General features: G+C 45.1%; 1 protein-coding gene across 1 annotated transcript; it reads left to right on the top strand.

The window, feature by feature from the left end:
* Nucleotides 1-1,171: 1,171 nt before the first annotated feature.
* klhl3 (kelch-like family member 3) lies at nt 1,172-15,940 on the top strand. Its single transcript, XM_080843799.1, has 15 exons — nt 1,172-1,306; nt 1,824-1,952; nt 2,313-2,419; nt 2,605-2,726; nt 5,505-5,667; nt 7,160-7,269; nt 7,725-7,841; nt 9,351-9,500; nt 9,692-9,809; nt 10,295-10,492; nt 11,255-11,356; nt 11,659-11,787; nt 12,167-12,307; nt 15,129-15,272; nt 15,441-15,940. Exons 1-15 carry the CDS (start codon nt 1,293-1,295, stop codon nt 15,467-15,469), a joined length of 1,773 nt encoding a protein of 590 aa, XP_080699925.1. The 5' UTR covers nt 1,172-1,292; the 3' UTR covers nt 15,470-15,940.

Raw genomic sequence — 15,940 nt, 5'->3', positions numbered from 1 at the left:
CATCCTTAATCATATTACAACATGCAACATGGCACATAACCTCACCTAACACATAATTAGTTTTAATAATTAGATAATTAGAACCTCAGCACCCTGGGAGAGAGGGCTTTCAGCTACATCGCCCCCAAGTTGTGGAATTCACTGCCAGACTACATCAGACACTGTGACTCAATTACTGACTTTAAAAGCAGACTTCTAATTTCTTCAAGATAGCTTATGGACTGACTGACTGACTTTTATTTTTCTTATTTTTATTTATTTCTATGAGATGTTTTGTAATTCTCACAACCTGTTTGTGAAGTGACCTTGGGTGTCATGAAAGTAAAATAAAATGTATTATTATTATTATTATTATTATTATTATAATTAATTATATAACAACATGCAACATGACACATAACTTCACCTACACATCATTTATCATATTACAACATGCAACTTGACACATAACCTCACGTATCATTAATCATATTACAACATGCAATATGACACATAACCTCAATAATATGTATGGTGTGTGTAAATAGTCAACCACTACAAAGGTTGAGTCCAACTAGGGTCGATTAGCCCAATGGGCAGCCTTTTGGATTTACTTGGTTAGTTTGTTGTGTGTTGTGCACATGTTTGGGGCATTGGAGAGAATTCCCCGATGAAATAAATCATATTTTGTTCTTCTACCACAACCATCACCTGCACACTTTTTCTTTTTTCCCGACTTCAACACCGACTCCAGTCAGCCCACATCCTAAAACGTGGGGTGGCCGCCTTGGTCCCACGTGGGGTATTCGCAAAATCTTTAAAAATAACTTACCTCTTTCTATAGTGGTAGGTTCAAAACATGATGCGTTGAACACACTGCCAAGAATGAGGCTACCAAAATTCACAAAGAAAATCTGAACGTAGACCTGATACACCTCACTATGATGGTCCAGGTCCATGAGACAAATGCGTAACCAAGCAACGCTGGGAGAAAAGGCAACGATGCTCGTGAAAAAGGCGGGGCGATGGGCAGCAATGGCTGCTGGGAAACATCATTCTGTCAGTTGTGTCAGTCAGCTGCTGCTGCTATCAAAACAGTGCGCTTAACCAGCCGCCCCGCTACTTTACGGAAAGAATAAAGCCAGGTCGTTGTGTGACGTGTTACAGGCATACGCATGTGGACTGTACGTTGCTGTGGTAGTTTGAAAAAGCATCGCCGTTCATGAGGGAAAAAGCGAAATAGTTAGAAATGTTTCCCGGGCCCGCAGCCATCGGCGGACACATGCACAAGCGTTGACTAGATCCCAGTAAACATGCACTGCAGTGGGTGAGTTGCCTAGAACCGTTCCCTTGGGTGTTTTCAGAGAGCAATGCAGATTTACAAACCAGTCGAAACCAATGATAAAGCAGGTGAAAAGCATGTCTCATAGTGGTCAGCGCGCCGTATTGTTAATGTGTAGGAACGCTAGCTAACTGTTAACGCTAGCCGGATGAATCTATAGCACAATGGTTGATTCTCATCATTAGCTGTCGGGCTAAAGTTAGCTAGCTAGCGCCAGGCTTTTAAGCCTTGTGTCATTCACTCCTTTCCGTACTGTGAAGTTCTTAATCGCTGCCGTTAACTGCATTTGAAGGGTGCAAATGGTTGAATGTCTGGATTTATACCTCCACATTTAACAAGCTAAACGTAGCCTTTCAGCTAAGTGCCAACTAGTGCAGTTATAAGTTACATCAAGTTAGTGGGTGGTAAAGGCTCATGACGCGTCTAGTCACACCTAGTTTTTGTGACACTAAACTATGAGTATCTCCCTGTTGAATTGTATTTCTTTCTCTCTCTTACGAAGCCAAATCTCGAATCACCCGTCCACGTTTGACAGTGAGGAAGATGTGGTTGAGGTGGTTGATGGGGGGATGAGCAGCTTTAACGATGCACACATGAGGAAAGCTTTTCGGCTCATGAACGACCTGCGCAGGTAGGACGAGGGTGATGCCCCATTAAGTGACTTTACTGGGCTGCCGGTGTGTGTGTGTGTGTGTGTGTGTGTGTGTGTGTGTGTGGGGGCAAGAGAGAGAGAGGGAGAGAGAAAAAGAAAAAGAAAGAAAGAACGTCTGCCAGTTTATTTAGACAGGTGTGAAGCATAACTCTGTTCACTCATCCATGTCATGAAAAACGCATAAGTGCAATAAGCAGTCATTAAATAAACCTTGTCCTTAGTATCACGTTTTTCTTTGTTTTAGCCCTTGTATTTGTAGTCTGTCTGGCCTCTGGCCTTTCAATTGTGATGTCAAGATGCCTTGGTGTGTGTTGAAGGCAGTGTTATGTCCATCTGCAGCAGGAGGCAGCTGTGTGATGTCCTGTTGGTGGCAGGGGAAGTGGAGGTACCAGCACACAAGGTGGTGTTAGCCTCCTGCAGTCCCTACTTCTGTGCCATGTTTACAGGTAAGCAGTGATGGGAGGAAAGGAAACAGTAGACTCTTTAAGCGCAGGAGTGTTAAACTACGGATACACTTCTGTTTCTATAGCCCTCTTAAATTCATGGTTTACTAATTCAGGCAGCAAGGTTCATATGTTTGTGTGTGTGTGTGTGTGTGTTTGTGTGTGTGTGTGTGTGTGTGTGTGTCCAGGGGACATGAGTGAGAGTAAAGCCCAGCGGGTGGAGATACGTGACGTGGATGGACACACCCTCAGCTGCTTGGTGGAATATGTCTACACTGCCGAGGTCCAGGTGTCTGAAGAAAATGTGCAGGTGTGTTCTGTGTGCGTGTGTGTGCAGTTTGTGTGACTGTGTGTTGGTTAGGGGTGTGTTCAAAATATCGATACGGGGATACATCGTCGCGGGCCTCTTTACGATGCGTGTATCGATACGGAGGCGTCAGTATCGATACTTCACGTGCAACAAAAAAAAAAAAAATTTTTTTTTTTTTTTTTTTTTTTTTTTTTTTTTTGTCTGTTTCTTTGTACAGCGTCTACTTGGTTCATGTGCCTGCCTGCATACTTTGCCCATCATCCAGTTGATGGTATAATTTGAAAGCAGAGTTTCTGTAGAATCCACATGAGGTGACAAATATGTTATGATGTACTGTCAAGGAGTTACAGGCAATTTTTTTTTGTTATAAGCCTAAAATATCGGGATACGTATCGTATACGTACGTATCGCATGTATCGCGATACATATCGTATCGCGACCCCTGTATCGGGATGCGTATCGTATCGCGAGGTGGTTGGCGATACCCACCCCTAGTGTTGGTGAATCAATGCGTGTCTCAATCCCTGTGTATGTTTGCTGTCTATGCGGATCAATGGATCACATTGAAATTAACCCAAAATAGGAAGGCTACTGGGAAAAATAAGATTTAAGGCAAGGATGTTGTCAAGACAGTGTTTTACATTTATTTATGACATTGTGTTTTCTGTTTATGATCTGACATTCAAAGGCTATGTTAGCAATAAGGGGGATGGCTGCCTTTGTTGTGCAGAGATCAGTGTTGAGTGAAAGTGTAGGTGAGATGAATTGAGGTAAAAGTGTTGGTGATAGAGAAGCTGCGATTGGATGTGTTTCCTGGAGGCTTTGAGAGGTGTTTGCTCTTGGAGCTCTCTGATTTTTGACCTCTTAGCGACAATAATACACACACACCCACACACACACACATCTCATCCCACTTGTGTGTGTGTGTGTGTGTGTGTGCGCGCGCCGTGATGCCTGGGGCGGTCCAGGCAGGGATCTTCCGGTCATTCTTCAGACAGGAAGCTGGACCCATGCGAGAGGATTTCCTCTGAGTGTTTGCTGCTCTTGCCTGCTCTGACAGCACAAACAACCCAGGGCGCAGATGGTCTCTCTCTTTTTTAAATGTGTGTGTGTGTATGTGTGTGTTTGAGAGAGGGACTGAGAGATGGAGAATGTGTGGCCTATATCTGCTTGTGTGTACCTTTTCTGATAGAGAGAGTACAAGAACGTGCATTTGTACGAGAGAGTGCATTTGAGAATACAGTGAAGCAGTTGGTGAAACTGATTAAAAGGTACAGATGTGATCCTGGAGGCAGGATGCTTTTACACTTTAAATTGGGTCCCATGTGAATTTAGAGAGATGTGAATTACACTCACACTCACACTCTCACAAACACACACGCCAACTTGCACACCTGCACCACCCTGTTCAGTCTTGCGCTCGCTAACCCAGGAACACACACACACACACCAAAATGCACTCATACGCACACACACTTACACATTCAAATGCATGCACAAACACACACACACACACACACACAAAAACATTCACACACACTCATATGCAGACATTCAAACACACTCACACATTCAAACGCATGCATACACACACACACACACACACACACACACGTATACATACACACATAAACATGCAAGGAACTTTGCCAGACTTTTTTAGGTAATGCATGAAGAGATGTGTTGCACACATATGACACACATGGTTGTGTCATGCACAGGAGACAAGAGAGTTAAACCCCAGGTGCTGCTGCTGCTGCTGCTGCTGATGATGGTGATGATGACTGTAGCGTAGAAGTATCGTAACTGATCCTTTATCTATAGTGATATTAGCAGTAGCGCAGCTGATGGTTTATCTGCAATAACATTAGCAGTGGCAAGATCTACACTGCACCGTCTTCGTTTTCTGAGTTTCTTTGTTGACGTGTGTGTGTGTGTGTGTGTGTTTGCTTACGGGAGTGTTGTGTGGTGCTGAAACAGCACAGCTCTCAGGAGCCAGTGAAGTGTGGGTAGCCTGAACTCCCCAAGGCCTGGGAGTCATCCAGCACCTCATTAATGAGTGCTGACTAATTACTGGATTTTGTCATTAACAAGGTTCATCTAACCTACAGCCCCCAGCCATCCAATGCCTGCATGAGTGAGTGTGTGCCTTGTGTGTGTGTGCGTGTGCCTTGTATTTGTGTGCGTGTGGTTGTGCTCGCTTGTGCGTGTTTGTGTGTCTGGTTTGTGTTTGTGTGCGAGTCCGTGTGTGTGGGCATGTGTGTGTAAAAGCTAGTGTGTGAGCTATGTAAATATTTATTATTGCCAAAATACACAGGTTAAATTTGATTATCCTTTCAGATACTGTTTGTGTTTTTCTTTTCAATTTTGTTCAATTCAACATTGTAGATAAAAAGAGCAAAGATAAAGCACTGATGATTCGTTTTTTAAATTTTCTTTCATGTATTTATTTTAAAGTTTATTTTTAGTATTTTACGGTCAAACCCATGCACACATACAACCCTGTACAGTTCATAGCAACAATAGCTGTATATGTCCCAGAGGTAAAGCGACAGCTATGATTTATGCATCAGTTTCTCACACAGAGAAAAAGTCTCTCTGAACGAAAAGCGTAAGACGTGCAGCTAACACAAATTACACCAAAGCGTAAACAAAGGATGACAGGAATACATTAACACCACTGTAGCTTATATAGACATTCAGGAGGTGTATTACATAGATCACTGCACTTAATAGTATAATAGTGGCCTATAAATAAAGTGGTGTGTGTGTGTGTAGGTTCTCCTCCCTGCTGCTAGCTTGCTGCAGCTGATGGATGTTCGGCAGGTGTGCTGTGAGTTTCTCCAGGCCCAGCTGCACCCCTCTAACTGTCTGGGCATCCGCGCCTTCGCCGACCTACACACCTGCACCACCCTGCTCAGTCTCGCACACGCATATGCAGGTACGCACGCACAGACACGCACAGACACGCACGCACACACACACACACACACACACACACACACCTGCAACACCCTGCTCAGTCTCGCGCACGCATATGCAGGTACGCACGCACAGACACGCACAGACACGCACAGACACGCACAGACACGCACAGACACGCACAGACACGCACAGACACGCACGCACACCCCTACACACCTGCAACACCCTGCTCAGTCTCGCGCACGCATACGCAGGTACGCACACACATGCGCACACGCACACGCACACACACACACACACGCGAAGGATTGTCCTTCTTTTTTGTAGCCTGTCCCGGAAAATTTCGGAATTCTCTCGGGACACGGAATGTCCCGATTTTTCATGGGCTTTGTCAACATGAACATTCCTGATAATAAAATAATTTTTCCTGCGGGTCCATACACTCAAAATATGCGTTGTATCTCATTATGCTCAATCTGTCTCTCCTGCGCAGACTGCACGGCCACTAGGGGTGTGACGTAGCATAGCCAATCTCGCTTGCGCATTAATTCAACTGATGCTTGCTATCGGAGGGCGTGTGAAAGAGGTTGAATTGCTTACTGCACGTTACTCTAGGTTGTTCTGAATAGAAACAACGTTGACATGGGAGGGGAGACTGAGGACGAGGATGGCATTACTGGAACTGATAGGCCAGTTAAAAAGAAAATTTAACGTAACACTTGTTTTAATAATGATTGGATGAAAAACGGAAATTACTCCAAATGGCTAATAACCACACCAGGCAATCCACTTTTTGCTACATGTTACCTATGCTCAGTTAAGATTCTCGTTAAGCATGAAGTGAAATCTGCTTTGGATGAACATGCTTAAACAAAAAAAAAACATCAGAATCGTGTTACCAGAGAAAGTTAACAGACAAACCCACACGCACACACACACACACACACACACACACAACCCCTACACACCTGCACCACTCTGCTCAGTCTCGCGCACGCATACGCAGGTACGCACGCACGCGCACTCCCACGCCCACACACATGCACACGCACACACACACACACACACACACACACACACATCCCTACACAGCTGCACCATCCTGCTCAGTCTCGCGCACACATACGCAGGTACGCACACGCACACGCACACGCACACGCACACGCACACGCACACGCACACGCACATGCACATGCACACACACACACACACACACTCACATATCCCTACACAGCTGCACCATCCTGCTCAGTCTAGCGCACGCATATGCAGGTACGCACACGCACACGCACATCCCTAAACACCTGCAACACACATACATCTGTACCACCCTTTTTGGCAACACGCACGCATATGCAGGTCACACACATGCGTACCTAGAGATTTTACCTCCAAGAAAACTGATTGAGATTATTTGTGTGTGTGTGTGTGTGTGTGTGTGTGTGTGTGTGTGTGTGTGTGTGTGTGTGTGTGTGTGTGTGTGTGTGTTTGTGTGTGTGAACTTACAGAGCAGCATTTCTCAGAGGTAGTTCAGGGGGAGGAGTTCATGGCTCTTTCACTGCAGCAGGTCTGCAGTCTCATCGCCAGTGACAAACTCACTGTCTCCTCCGAGGAAAAGGTAAAGAACACACACACACGCATACACACACACACCACTCACAGTTTTCTCATACGGTGCCTTTAATGCAAAAGTCATGCATACTGTCAGGTTGTGCAACATCAAAAGAATAGCTGTGAAAAGGGATTCAGGTACTGCAACTGGTCCACCTCTAAATTTAGTCATTGGGAACACCAAACAGGTGGTTCAGTGTGTAGGAGATGTATTGAAGATGCTTCAAGATATAAGGTGATGTGCAAGAAGACAGCAAATCAGTGAGAATGAAATGTGTGTGTGTCAGGTTTGGAAATTAGCACCTAACAGGCGGCATTTAACCAACACAATTGACGCCATTGAATCGTCATAAAAAAGTCAGCTAAATAGCGTTGTTACAGGTTAGCTGTCAGGTTAGATATGAAAAGTTAGATATGTCACTCCTTGTTCCCTCCCCCTTCTTCCCTGTTGTTCCTCTGCAGGTGTTTGAGGCGATGGTGGCCTGGATTAATCACAACAAGGAGGCTCGTCTGGAGCATATGCCAAAGCTCATGGAGCACGTCAGGCTGCCACTGCTCTCCAGAGATTACCTGGTCCAGGTGAGGCAGATGTATAAAGTCTTTAGGTTACCTGGTCCAGTGGAAACGGAGTTTGCCTACAACTTATAATAAATAATGAAACAACATTATATCACCTTGCAGTTCAATTTTATTTGTTTCCAGTCGGCAACATGAAATTAGGCTGCAGGACCATTGAAACGCAAACATGTCTTTCGAACTGAAGTCCGTTAAAAAAAAAGAAAGCAAGAAATGCAGCAGCTTAGACCCATGGCTATTCAAAACAAAATTACAACAAACTCAGCCGGTCACATTTAGGCCTACATTCAAATTCGGAAAGCATCTCCAACAAAACGTTCTCCATTACGCGCAAAATAAACACAACTCATGTCCATAGCTAGAGGCCTATGCCTACTCTCTTCTATTAACTCGAGAGTTAGCCTATTTGAAATGGACAACAGATAGCTTACATACCAAATTGCTTATTCAGTTTAAGGAAAAGTATGTCCTCCAAAACATTCTCCTTCAGATTGCTGCGCAAAGGAGACAGGATATATTTGAGAGGCGAAAAGGCACGCTCTACACTGACCTAGGTAACGGGCACAGGCAGCACAATCATTGCAGATCTGTTAGGCTACTCGCAGCTCGCTAGTGTCAACAGTAGTTTCACTTCAGCCAGGCAACATTTAGCGGGCAGGTAGCCAAGCCCATCACTTCCGGAATAAAACTTTATTTCAAGATTTATTTTAACAATTATTTTATTCCCACAATATTTCAAGAAAGGTTATTTGGAACGAAAAATAACGTTATTAACCGGTTATTTAAAATTGAAAATATTGTTTTCACTCCGGAACAGCTGAAATTGTTTTTGTTCCGGTTTTCGATTACGTTCATCACAAAATTTCGTTCTTTACCGGTTTTCGTTTTCGTTCTTTGAACCGTTTCTAATCCCTGATAGAAAGTCTATAGGTTACCGGGTCCAGGTGAGGCTGATATAGAAAGTCTATAGGTTACCTGTAAGGCTGATATATAAAGTCTATCCTGGTCCAAACATATCCGGGTACGTGTAGACAAGGCCACAGGCTAGGCTACATGCGGATGACAGCACTCTTACAGAAGGGGAAAGATAGTTATGACGAAGACAGGCTCAACACCGCTGTACACATCCTATTACTGCGGTATGGCGGTGATGCGCTTTTTGTCACAGCCTGTGTCACTGTACACATTACCTGTTCAAGGTGTGTCAGTTTGTTTTCACATGAACTCATCTAGGTGAGTCTGTTTGTATTGAGGATCGCATAGGTGAGCTAGCCCAGGTGAGTGTGTAAGGCGACTCTTAGTGTCAGTGACACACACCCTGTCCATTCCCATCCAGAGTAATAGAATTCTAAAAGCAGACTTTTTTAGATTTAGAGATGGGTGGCTAGTTAAATAGTTAAATATTAATGAGTGTGTGCCTGTGCCATGCACTTTTGTGTGTGTGTGTGTGTGTGTGTGTGTGTGTGTGTGTGTTTGTGTGTCGCATGTTGTATGTGTCGCGTGTGTGTGTAGAGGGTGGAGGAAGAGGCCCTGATCAAGAATAATAACACATGTAAGGACTTCCTGATCGAGGCCATGAAGTATCACTTGCTGCCAGCTGAACAGCGCCATCTCATCAAGACTGACCGGACACGACCTCGCACGCCCGTCAGCCTGCCAAAGGTACATACATACACACATACTCAGCCTGTCAAAGCTACAGACATACACACCTACTCATCCTGTCAAAGCTTCTTAGCCACACTCACACACACTCACACACACACACACACAAACACACTCACATCCATGCACGCCAACGTCAACTTGCCCTGTTGTGTGTTTGTGTGTGTGTGTGTGTGTGTGTGTGTCAGGTGATGATCGTGGTGGGTGGGCAGGCCCCAAAAGCCATCCGGACAGTGGAGTGTTATGACTTCCAGGAGGAGCGCTGGTACCAGGTGGCAGAGCTGCCCTCCAGACGCTGCAGAGCAGGTGGGCGTCCAGGGGGGGTACAGGGGCAGGTCTGGGGGTGGGGGGGGTTTGTCTCAAGATGGTGGATAGTCTGGGGGTAGTTGAGGCACAGAGGCAGGTCTGGGGTAGGGCTTTAGTCTGGGGATGGAGAGGTAGGGAGATGGGGTTGTTTAGGCTGAAAGCACACATGTTATCGTTATGGGGTTAGTCTGAGAGTTCAGTGTTAGGGCTAGAGTGATTAGTATTAGTCCCTGCAAGTAGTGTGGAGTTTTTGAGTTTGGTATTCATCTTAGTCTTTTAAGTTTGGTATCCAGGATTGACGAAACAAGACATAAATTGACATGTGGCAGTGCTCCTGCCGATGTGAGTTAGTATATAGGATTTATTCTGGGGATGGGTGGCTTTGACATGACGTGATAAATCATCTCCTATGGTTGTATCGCTGTGGGTGTTAATGTGTGTATACGTGTGTGTGTGTGTCTGTGTGTGTGTGTGTGCGCGTGCAGGTGTGGTCTTCATGGGGGGCCGTGTGTATGCGGTGGGGGGCTTTAACGGCTCTCTGCGCGTGCGGACGGTGGACATGTACGATGGTGGGCGGGACCAGTGGACTACCATGGCCAGTATGCAGGAGAGGCGCAGCACGCTCGGAGCAGCAGTACTGGGGGATGTGCTTTACGCTGTGGGGGGCTTTGATGGCAGCACAGGTACACACACACACACACACACACACACACACACACGTGTGCAGACACACATGCACTTACACACCTGCATACACTTACATAGACACTCCATACACACATACAAAGCACCATGTTGAAATTAATTCTTGCCCAAATGTGAAAGGCTCTGTCACATGTGAATTATGATGATGTACATTTAAGACATTCCAGAAGCCTCAAGAAGAGGTGGAATGACCAGTTGAGTTCAAAAACCCCAAGTAGAACCTCTAGAACAAAGGCATTATTGTGGCAAATAGGACACATTAAATTAACTGAAGTATGTGTGTGTTTGAATGTGTGTTTGCGTGTGTTTATTATGTATGGGAGAGAGAAACCCCAATGGCACGTTGACCTACATCTGGTGGTGTCACACTGAATGTGTGTCTTTGTTGTCCATAGACTGCAAGTGTCCCCTCTCTCTCTCTCTTTCACTGTGTGTCTGTTTGTTTGTGTGTGTGTGTGTGTGTTCGCACACAAAGCTGTGGAATAGAGAGTTCACACAGAGTCTCTTTGTCTCTGAGAGTGGTCATATGCAGTGTGCTATAGGCTGCCCTTTGTTTAATAATCTGTTTCTCCTGCATTCTTTCTCTACTTCACCCCTCTCCCTTTCCCACCCTTTTTCCCCCCATCTTGTCCTCTCTCCTGTTTGTAACCTGTTTTCCTCTCCCTACATTCTCCCTCGCCTCTCTATTTCCCCTTTTCTTTTTGTCCTCCCTCTCTCCCTCCCTCCCTCACCTTCTGCAGGTCTGTCCTCAGTGGAGGCCTATAGCTGGAAGTCAAATGACTGGACGTTCGTGGCCTCGATGAACACCAGACGCAGCAGTGTCGGAGTGGGAGTGGTGAACGGTGAGAGACGCTGCCGTCATGGCAACTCATGATCCCAGCTATTCCACACTGCCGCACACACACAAACAACCCTGTTTTAAACCCTGTGTAGAGCACAGCCAATCACAGGCCCTCCAGCCCATCACAAACTGTGTGTGTGTGTGTGTGTGTGTGTGTGTGTGTGTGTGTGTGTGTGTGTGTGTGTGTGTGTGTGTGTGTGTGTGTGTGTGTGTGTGTGTGTGTGTGTGTGTGTGTGTGTGTGTGTGTGTGTGTGTGTGTGTGTGTGTGTGTGTGTGTGTGTGTGTGCGCGCGCGTGTGTGCAGGTAAGCTGTATGCAGTAGGAGGTTATGACGGCGCGTCTCGGCACTGCCTAAGCACAGTAGAGGAGTATGACCCCGTCAGGAACCAGTGGGTGTACGTGGCGGACATGAGCACCAGACGCAGTGGAGCAGGTGGATTCCACACACACACACACACACATAGACATCGTAAACATACACACACACAAATGGTATTAACACATACACATCAAACAAACACACCTATAATGTTAAACTAAGTTGTTAAAATTAAACTATAATGTTTAACTAAGTTTTTAAAGATAAACTAAAAAGTTAAACTATAATGTTAAAGTCTTCATAACAGTTTACTACACATCAAACACACACACACACACACACACACACACACACATACACACACACACACACACACACACACACACACCCAATGTTAAACTAAGTGTTCATATCAGTTTACTACACAAGCTGTCTATTCTCTTGTGTGGTTTTTGTGCTTGTGTAGATTTCTGAGTGCTGTTGTGTTATTAAGGTGTGGGTGTGCTGGGGACACAGCTGTATGCGGCGGGGGGGCATGATGGGCCTCTGGTGAGGAAGAGCGTGGAGGTGTACGACCCCCCCAGCAACACCTGGAGACAGGTGTGCGACATGAACATGTGTCGTCGCAACGCAGGTAAGTTCACCACTCCTAGAACCAGTACACCCACACGGAACTACTGCTAGAACCAGCACACCCGCACAGAACCACTCCTAGGACTAAGAGACCCACACAGAACCAATCCGAGAACCTGTACACCCACACAGAACCACTCCTAGGACTAGTAGACCCACAGAGAACCAATCCTAGAACAAGCACACCCTCACAGAACTACTCGTAGTACTAGTAGACCCACACAGAACCAATCCTACAACCAGTACACCCGCACTGAACCACTCCTAAAACCAGGACACACTCACAGAACCACTCTAGAACCAGAACACCCGCACAGAACCCTGGTACAGTTCCTAGGACCATACCAGACAGTGTCATGAAAACCAGATGATAAACGAAAAGCATCCCAGTGTCAGCCTTTCAGCTGAGCACATAAACCAATATGAGTGAAGTCAGTCATGTCTTATAATTGACTCTCAATGCTTCTTAGAACTTTTAGGCATCACAGAATGGCATGAGTCTTCAGGAGTCTTGTTGCCATGGCACCAGCTGCTTCCTCACACTGGCCCCTGTGGGGTTGTGTGTGCCCAGGGCTGTAGGTTGGCTGATAAAGTAACAGTGAAAATAAATCAGTTAAGTGAGCCATGCGATCATGTTGATGGGAATATATTTTGTAGTATGTGCGTAGTATTGTAGTACGTCTCTGGCACATGTAACTGTCATGCCACCTAGAACATCAGCTTGAATACGGACAACACACTCACATATCCACATAAGTATGTCATGTTGTTTTATTATACGTCATTATATGAATGTGCATAGCAACATGACATTATATATATGTGCATAACAGCATAGCATTATATATATGTGCATAACAGCATAGCATTATATACAGTCATGGACAAAAATATTGGCACCCCTGCACTTCTATCAGATAATGCACCACTACTCCCAGATTGCTACAATTTCAAATGCTTTTGTATTCACATGTTTATTTATTTAGTTTGCATTGGAAAAACACAACAAATCTGAGAAATAATGTCAAATCTGACTTTATTTCACACAAAACTCAAAAAATGGACTGGCCAAAATTATTGGCACCCTCAACTTAATAATGGGTAGAACACCCTTAAAAATAAAGATATCTGAAAATGACTTGCTTCCGGTAACCATGAATGAGGTGTCTTACACCTCTCTACTTTAATTTTGGACCACTCTTCTTTTGCCAACTGCTCCAGGTCTCTCACATTTGAAGGGTGCCTTCTCCCAACTACTGATTTGAGATCATGCCCCAGTTGTGCCATGGGATTAAGATCTGGACTCATCTCGGACACTTCAGAACTCTCCAGTGCTTTGTCTTAACCATTTCTGGGTGCTTTTTGAAGTGTGCTATGGGTCATTGTCCTGCTGGAAGACCCATGTCCTCTGACGGAGACCCAGCTTTCTCACACTTGGCCCTACATTGCGCCCAAAAATGATTTGGTAGTCCCCAGATTTCCTGATGCCATGCACAAGGCATTGGGTTCCAGAAGCAGCAAAGCAACCCCAAGCAACGGTCCAGCTCCACCATATTTGCCTGTAGGGACCGTGTTCTTTTCTTTGAAGGCCTCATTTTATTGTCTGTAAACTGCTTTACCAAAAAGCTCTACTTTAGTCACATCTGTCCACAGGACATTCTCCCAGAATGATTTTGGTTTCCCCAGGAAGGTTTAGGCAAACTCCAGTCTTGCTTTTTTATGTCTGTGTCAGCAGTGGGGACCTCCTGGATCTCCTACAATAGCATCTCATTTAATTCAAAAGGTGACGGATAGTGCAAGCTGACACTGTTGTTCACTGTGTCTGCAGTGCAGCTTGAATTTATTTGGAAGTTGTTCTAGGCTTTTTATCAATTCATCAATTTTTCTCTTCCTTCCACATCCAGGGAGGTTAGTGACAATGCCATGGGCTGTAAACTTCTTGATGACACTGCTCACAGGAGCATTACAATCTCTGGAGATGGACCTGTAGCCTTGAGATTGTTCATGCTTTCCTTAAAAAAAAATTCTCAATTCTTTGCTCTTCTTTCTTTTCTCCATGCTTAGTGCGGTATACAGAGACACACAACACAAAGGTTGAGTCAACTTAATTTTAACTGGTTGCAAATGTGATTTCTATATTACCAGCATCTGTAGCTTGCCACAGGTGAGTTTAAATAAAGATTAAAGGAGCATTACATGATTTAAATACAATTGTTTCTTACAATTTTGAAAGGGTGCCAATAATTTTGTCCAGTCTACTTTAGGATATTTGTGTGGAATAATGTCAGATTTGGCTTTTCTTCTCTGCTTTTTTGTGTTGTTCCAATGCAAACAATAGAAATCAACATGTGAATACCAAAGCATTTGTAATTGCCATTTTTTTCTGGGAGAATTGGTTCATTATCTGACAGAAGTGCAGGGGTGCCAATATTTTTGTCCATGACTGTATATGTGCAAAACATTATATGTATGTGTACCCAAATATAATACGCATTTGACATTTCACACAGGTTCTCCTCCTTGTGAGGGCGAGTGTGTCTGGTGTTCTAAAGTCGTGCTGTATGTTCTAGGGGCGAGTGTGTGTCTGGTGTTCTACAGTGGTGCTGTATGTTCTAGGACTGTTTCCTCTGAACGTCTCTGTCAGACGCTCCCGCTGAAAAAGTCTAATTTCCCCAAAGGCAGAGCGAGTGAATAAAGTGAAGTGCCTCTGAGCTCATTGTATTGGTTAGAGTGGACTAGACCAGGCCAGAGGTTAATTGAGATGCTGTGGACTCGACCAGGCCAGAGGTCAGGTTAAGTGAGATGCTGTGTCCTGTCTCCAGGTGTGAGTGCCATTAACGGGATGCTGTATGTGGTCGGGGGAGACGACGGCTCCTGTAACCTCTCCTCTGTAGAGTTCTACAACCCAGCCACAGACAAGTGGAGTTTACTACCTATCAACATGGGCAACGGACGGAGCTATGCAGGTCACACACACACACACACACTCACACTCACACAGAGACATACATACAAACACACTCACTCACAGAGACATACACATACATACATTCTCAGAGTTCATCTACACCACACACACACACACACACACACACACGATTAATGCCTCCCCTCTCTCTCGCTCTGTCGTACAGGTGTCTCAGTCGTTGATAAACCATCATGACAATAAGCTTCCCGCATCAGAATCTTCCCCTGGACCAATCACAAAATAGACTGCTGTCCACCGGAGCCCATCTGGACCAATCAGAAAACAGTCTGCAACCAACCAGGGTTCACCTGGACCAGTCAGAGAAGAGACTTCCTCTGTGGCCCAGACACCCGCTGATTTACCCATCAGCCCCAGCTGATGCACGCCGCATGTTGACCCAATCTCCAATCCCTGACTGTGCTGCCTGGAGTAGCCCTGCCCTCCCTGAGATGGACGCACCCTCTCCTCCAATCAGAGAATGCCATTTATTTAGGCCACACCCTCTTCCTTGATACAGTGGACGGGTTAAAGGGCAAAAGCCAGTGGAGCACTTGAAACAGAGCACCTTTTTATATTCTTTACTTTATATTTACTTCATCATGAACTAGGGAGAACCATTGATTGATGCATTGGTTGTTCCACGAATGGATGAATTTATTGACATCA

This window comes from Sprattus sprattus (assembly GCF_963457725.1).
Source record: "Sprattus sprattus genome assembly, chromosome: 8".
Taxonomy (NCBI): Eukaryota; Metazoa; Chordata; class Actinopteri; order Clupeiformes; family Clupeidae; genus Sprattus; species Sprattus sprattus.
Note: the sequence above shows the minus strand (reverse complement) of the source record. Positions and strands in the feature narration are given on the sequence as shown.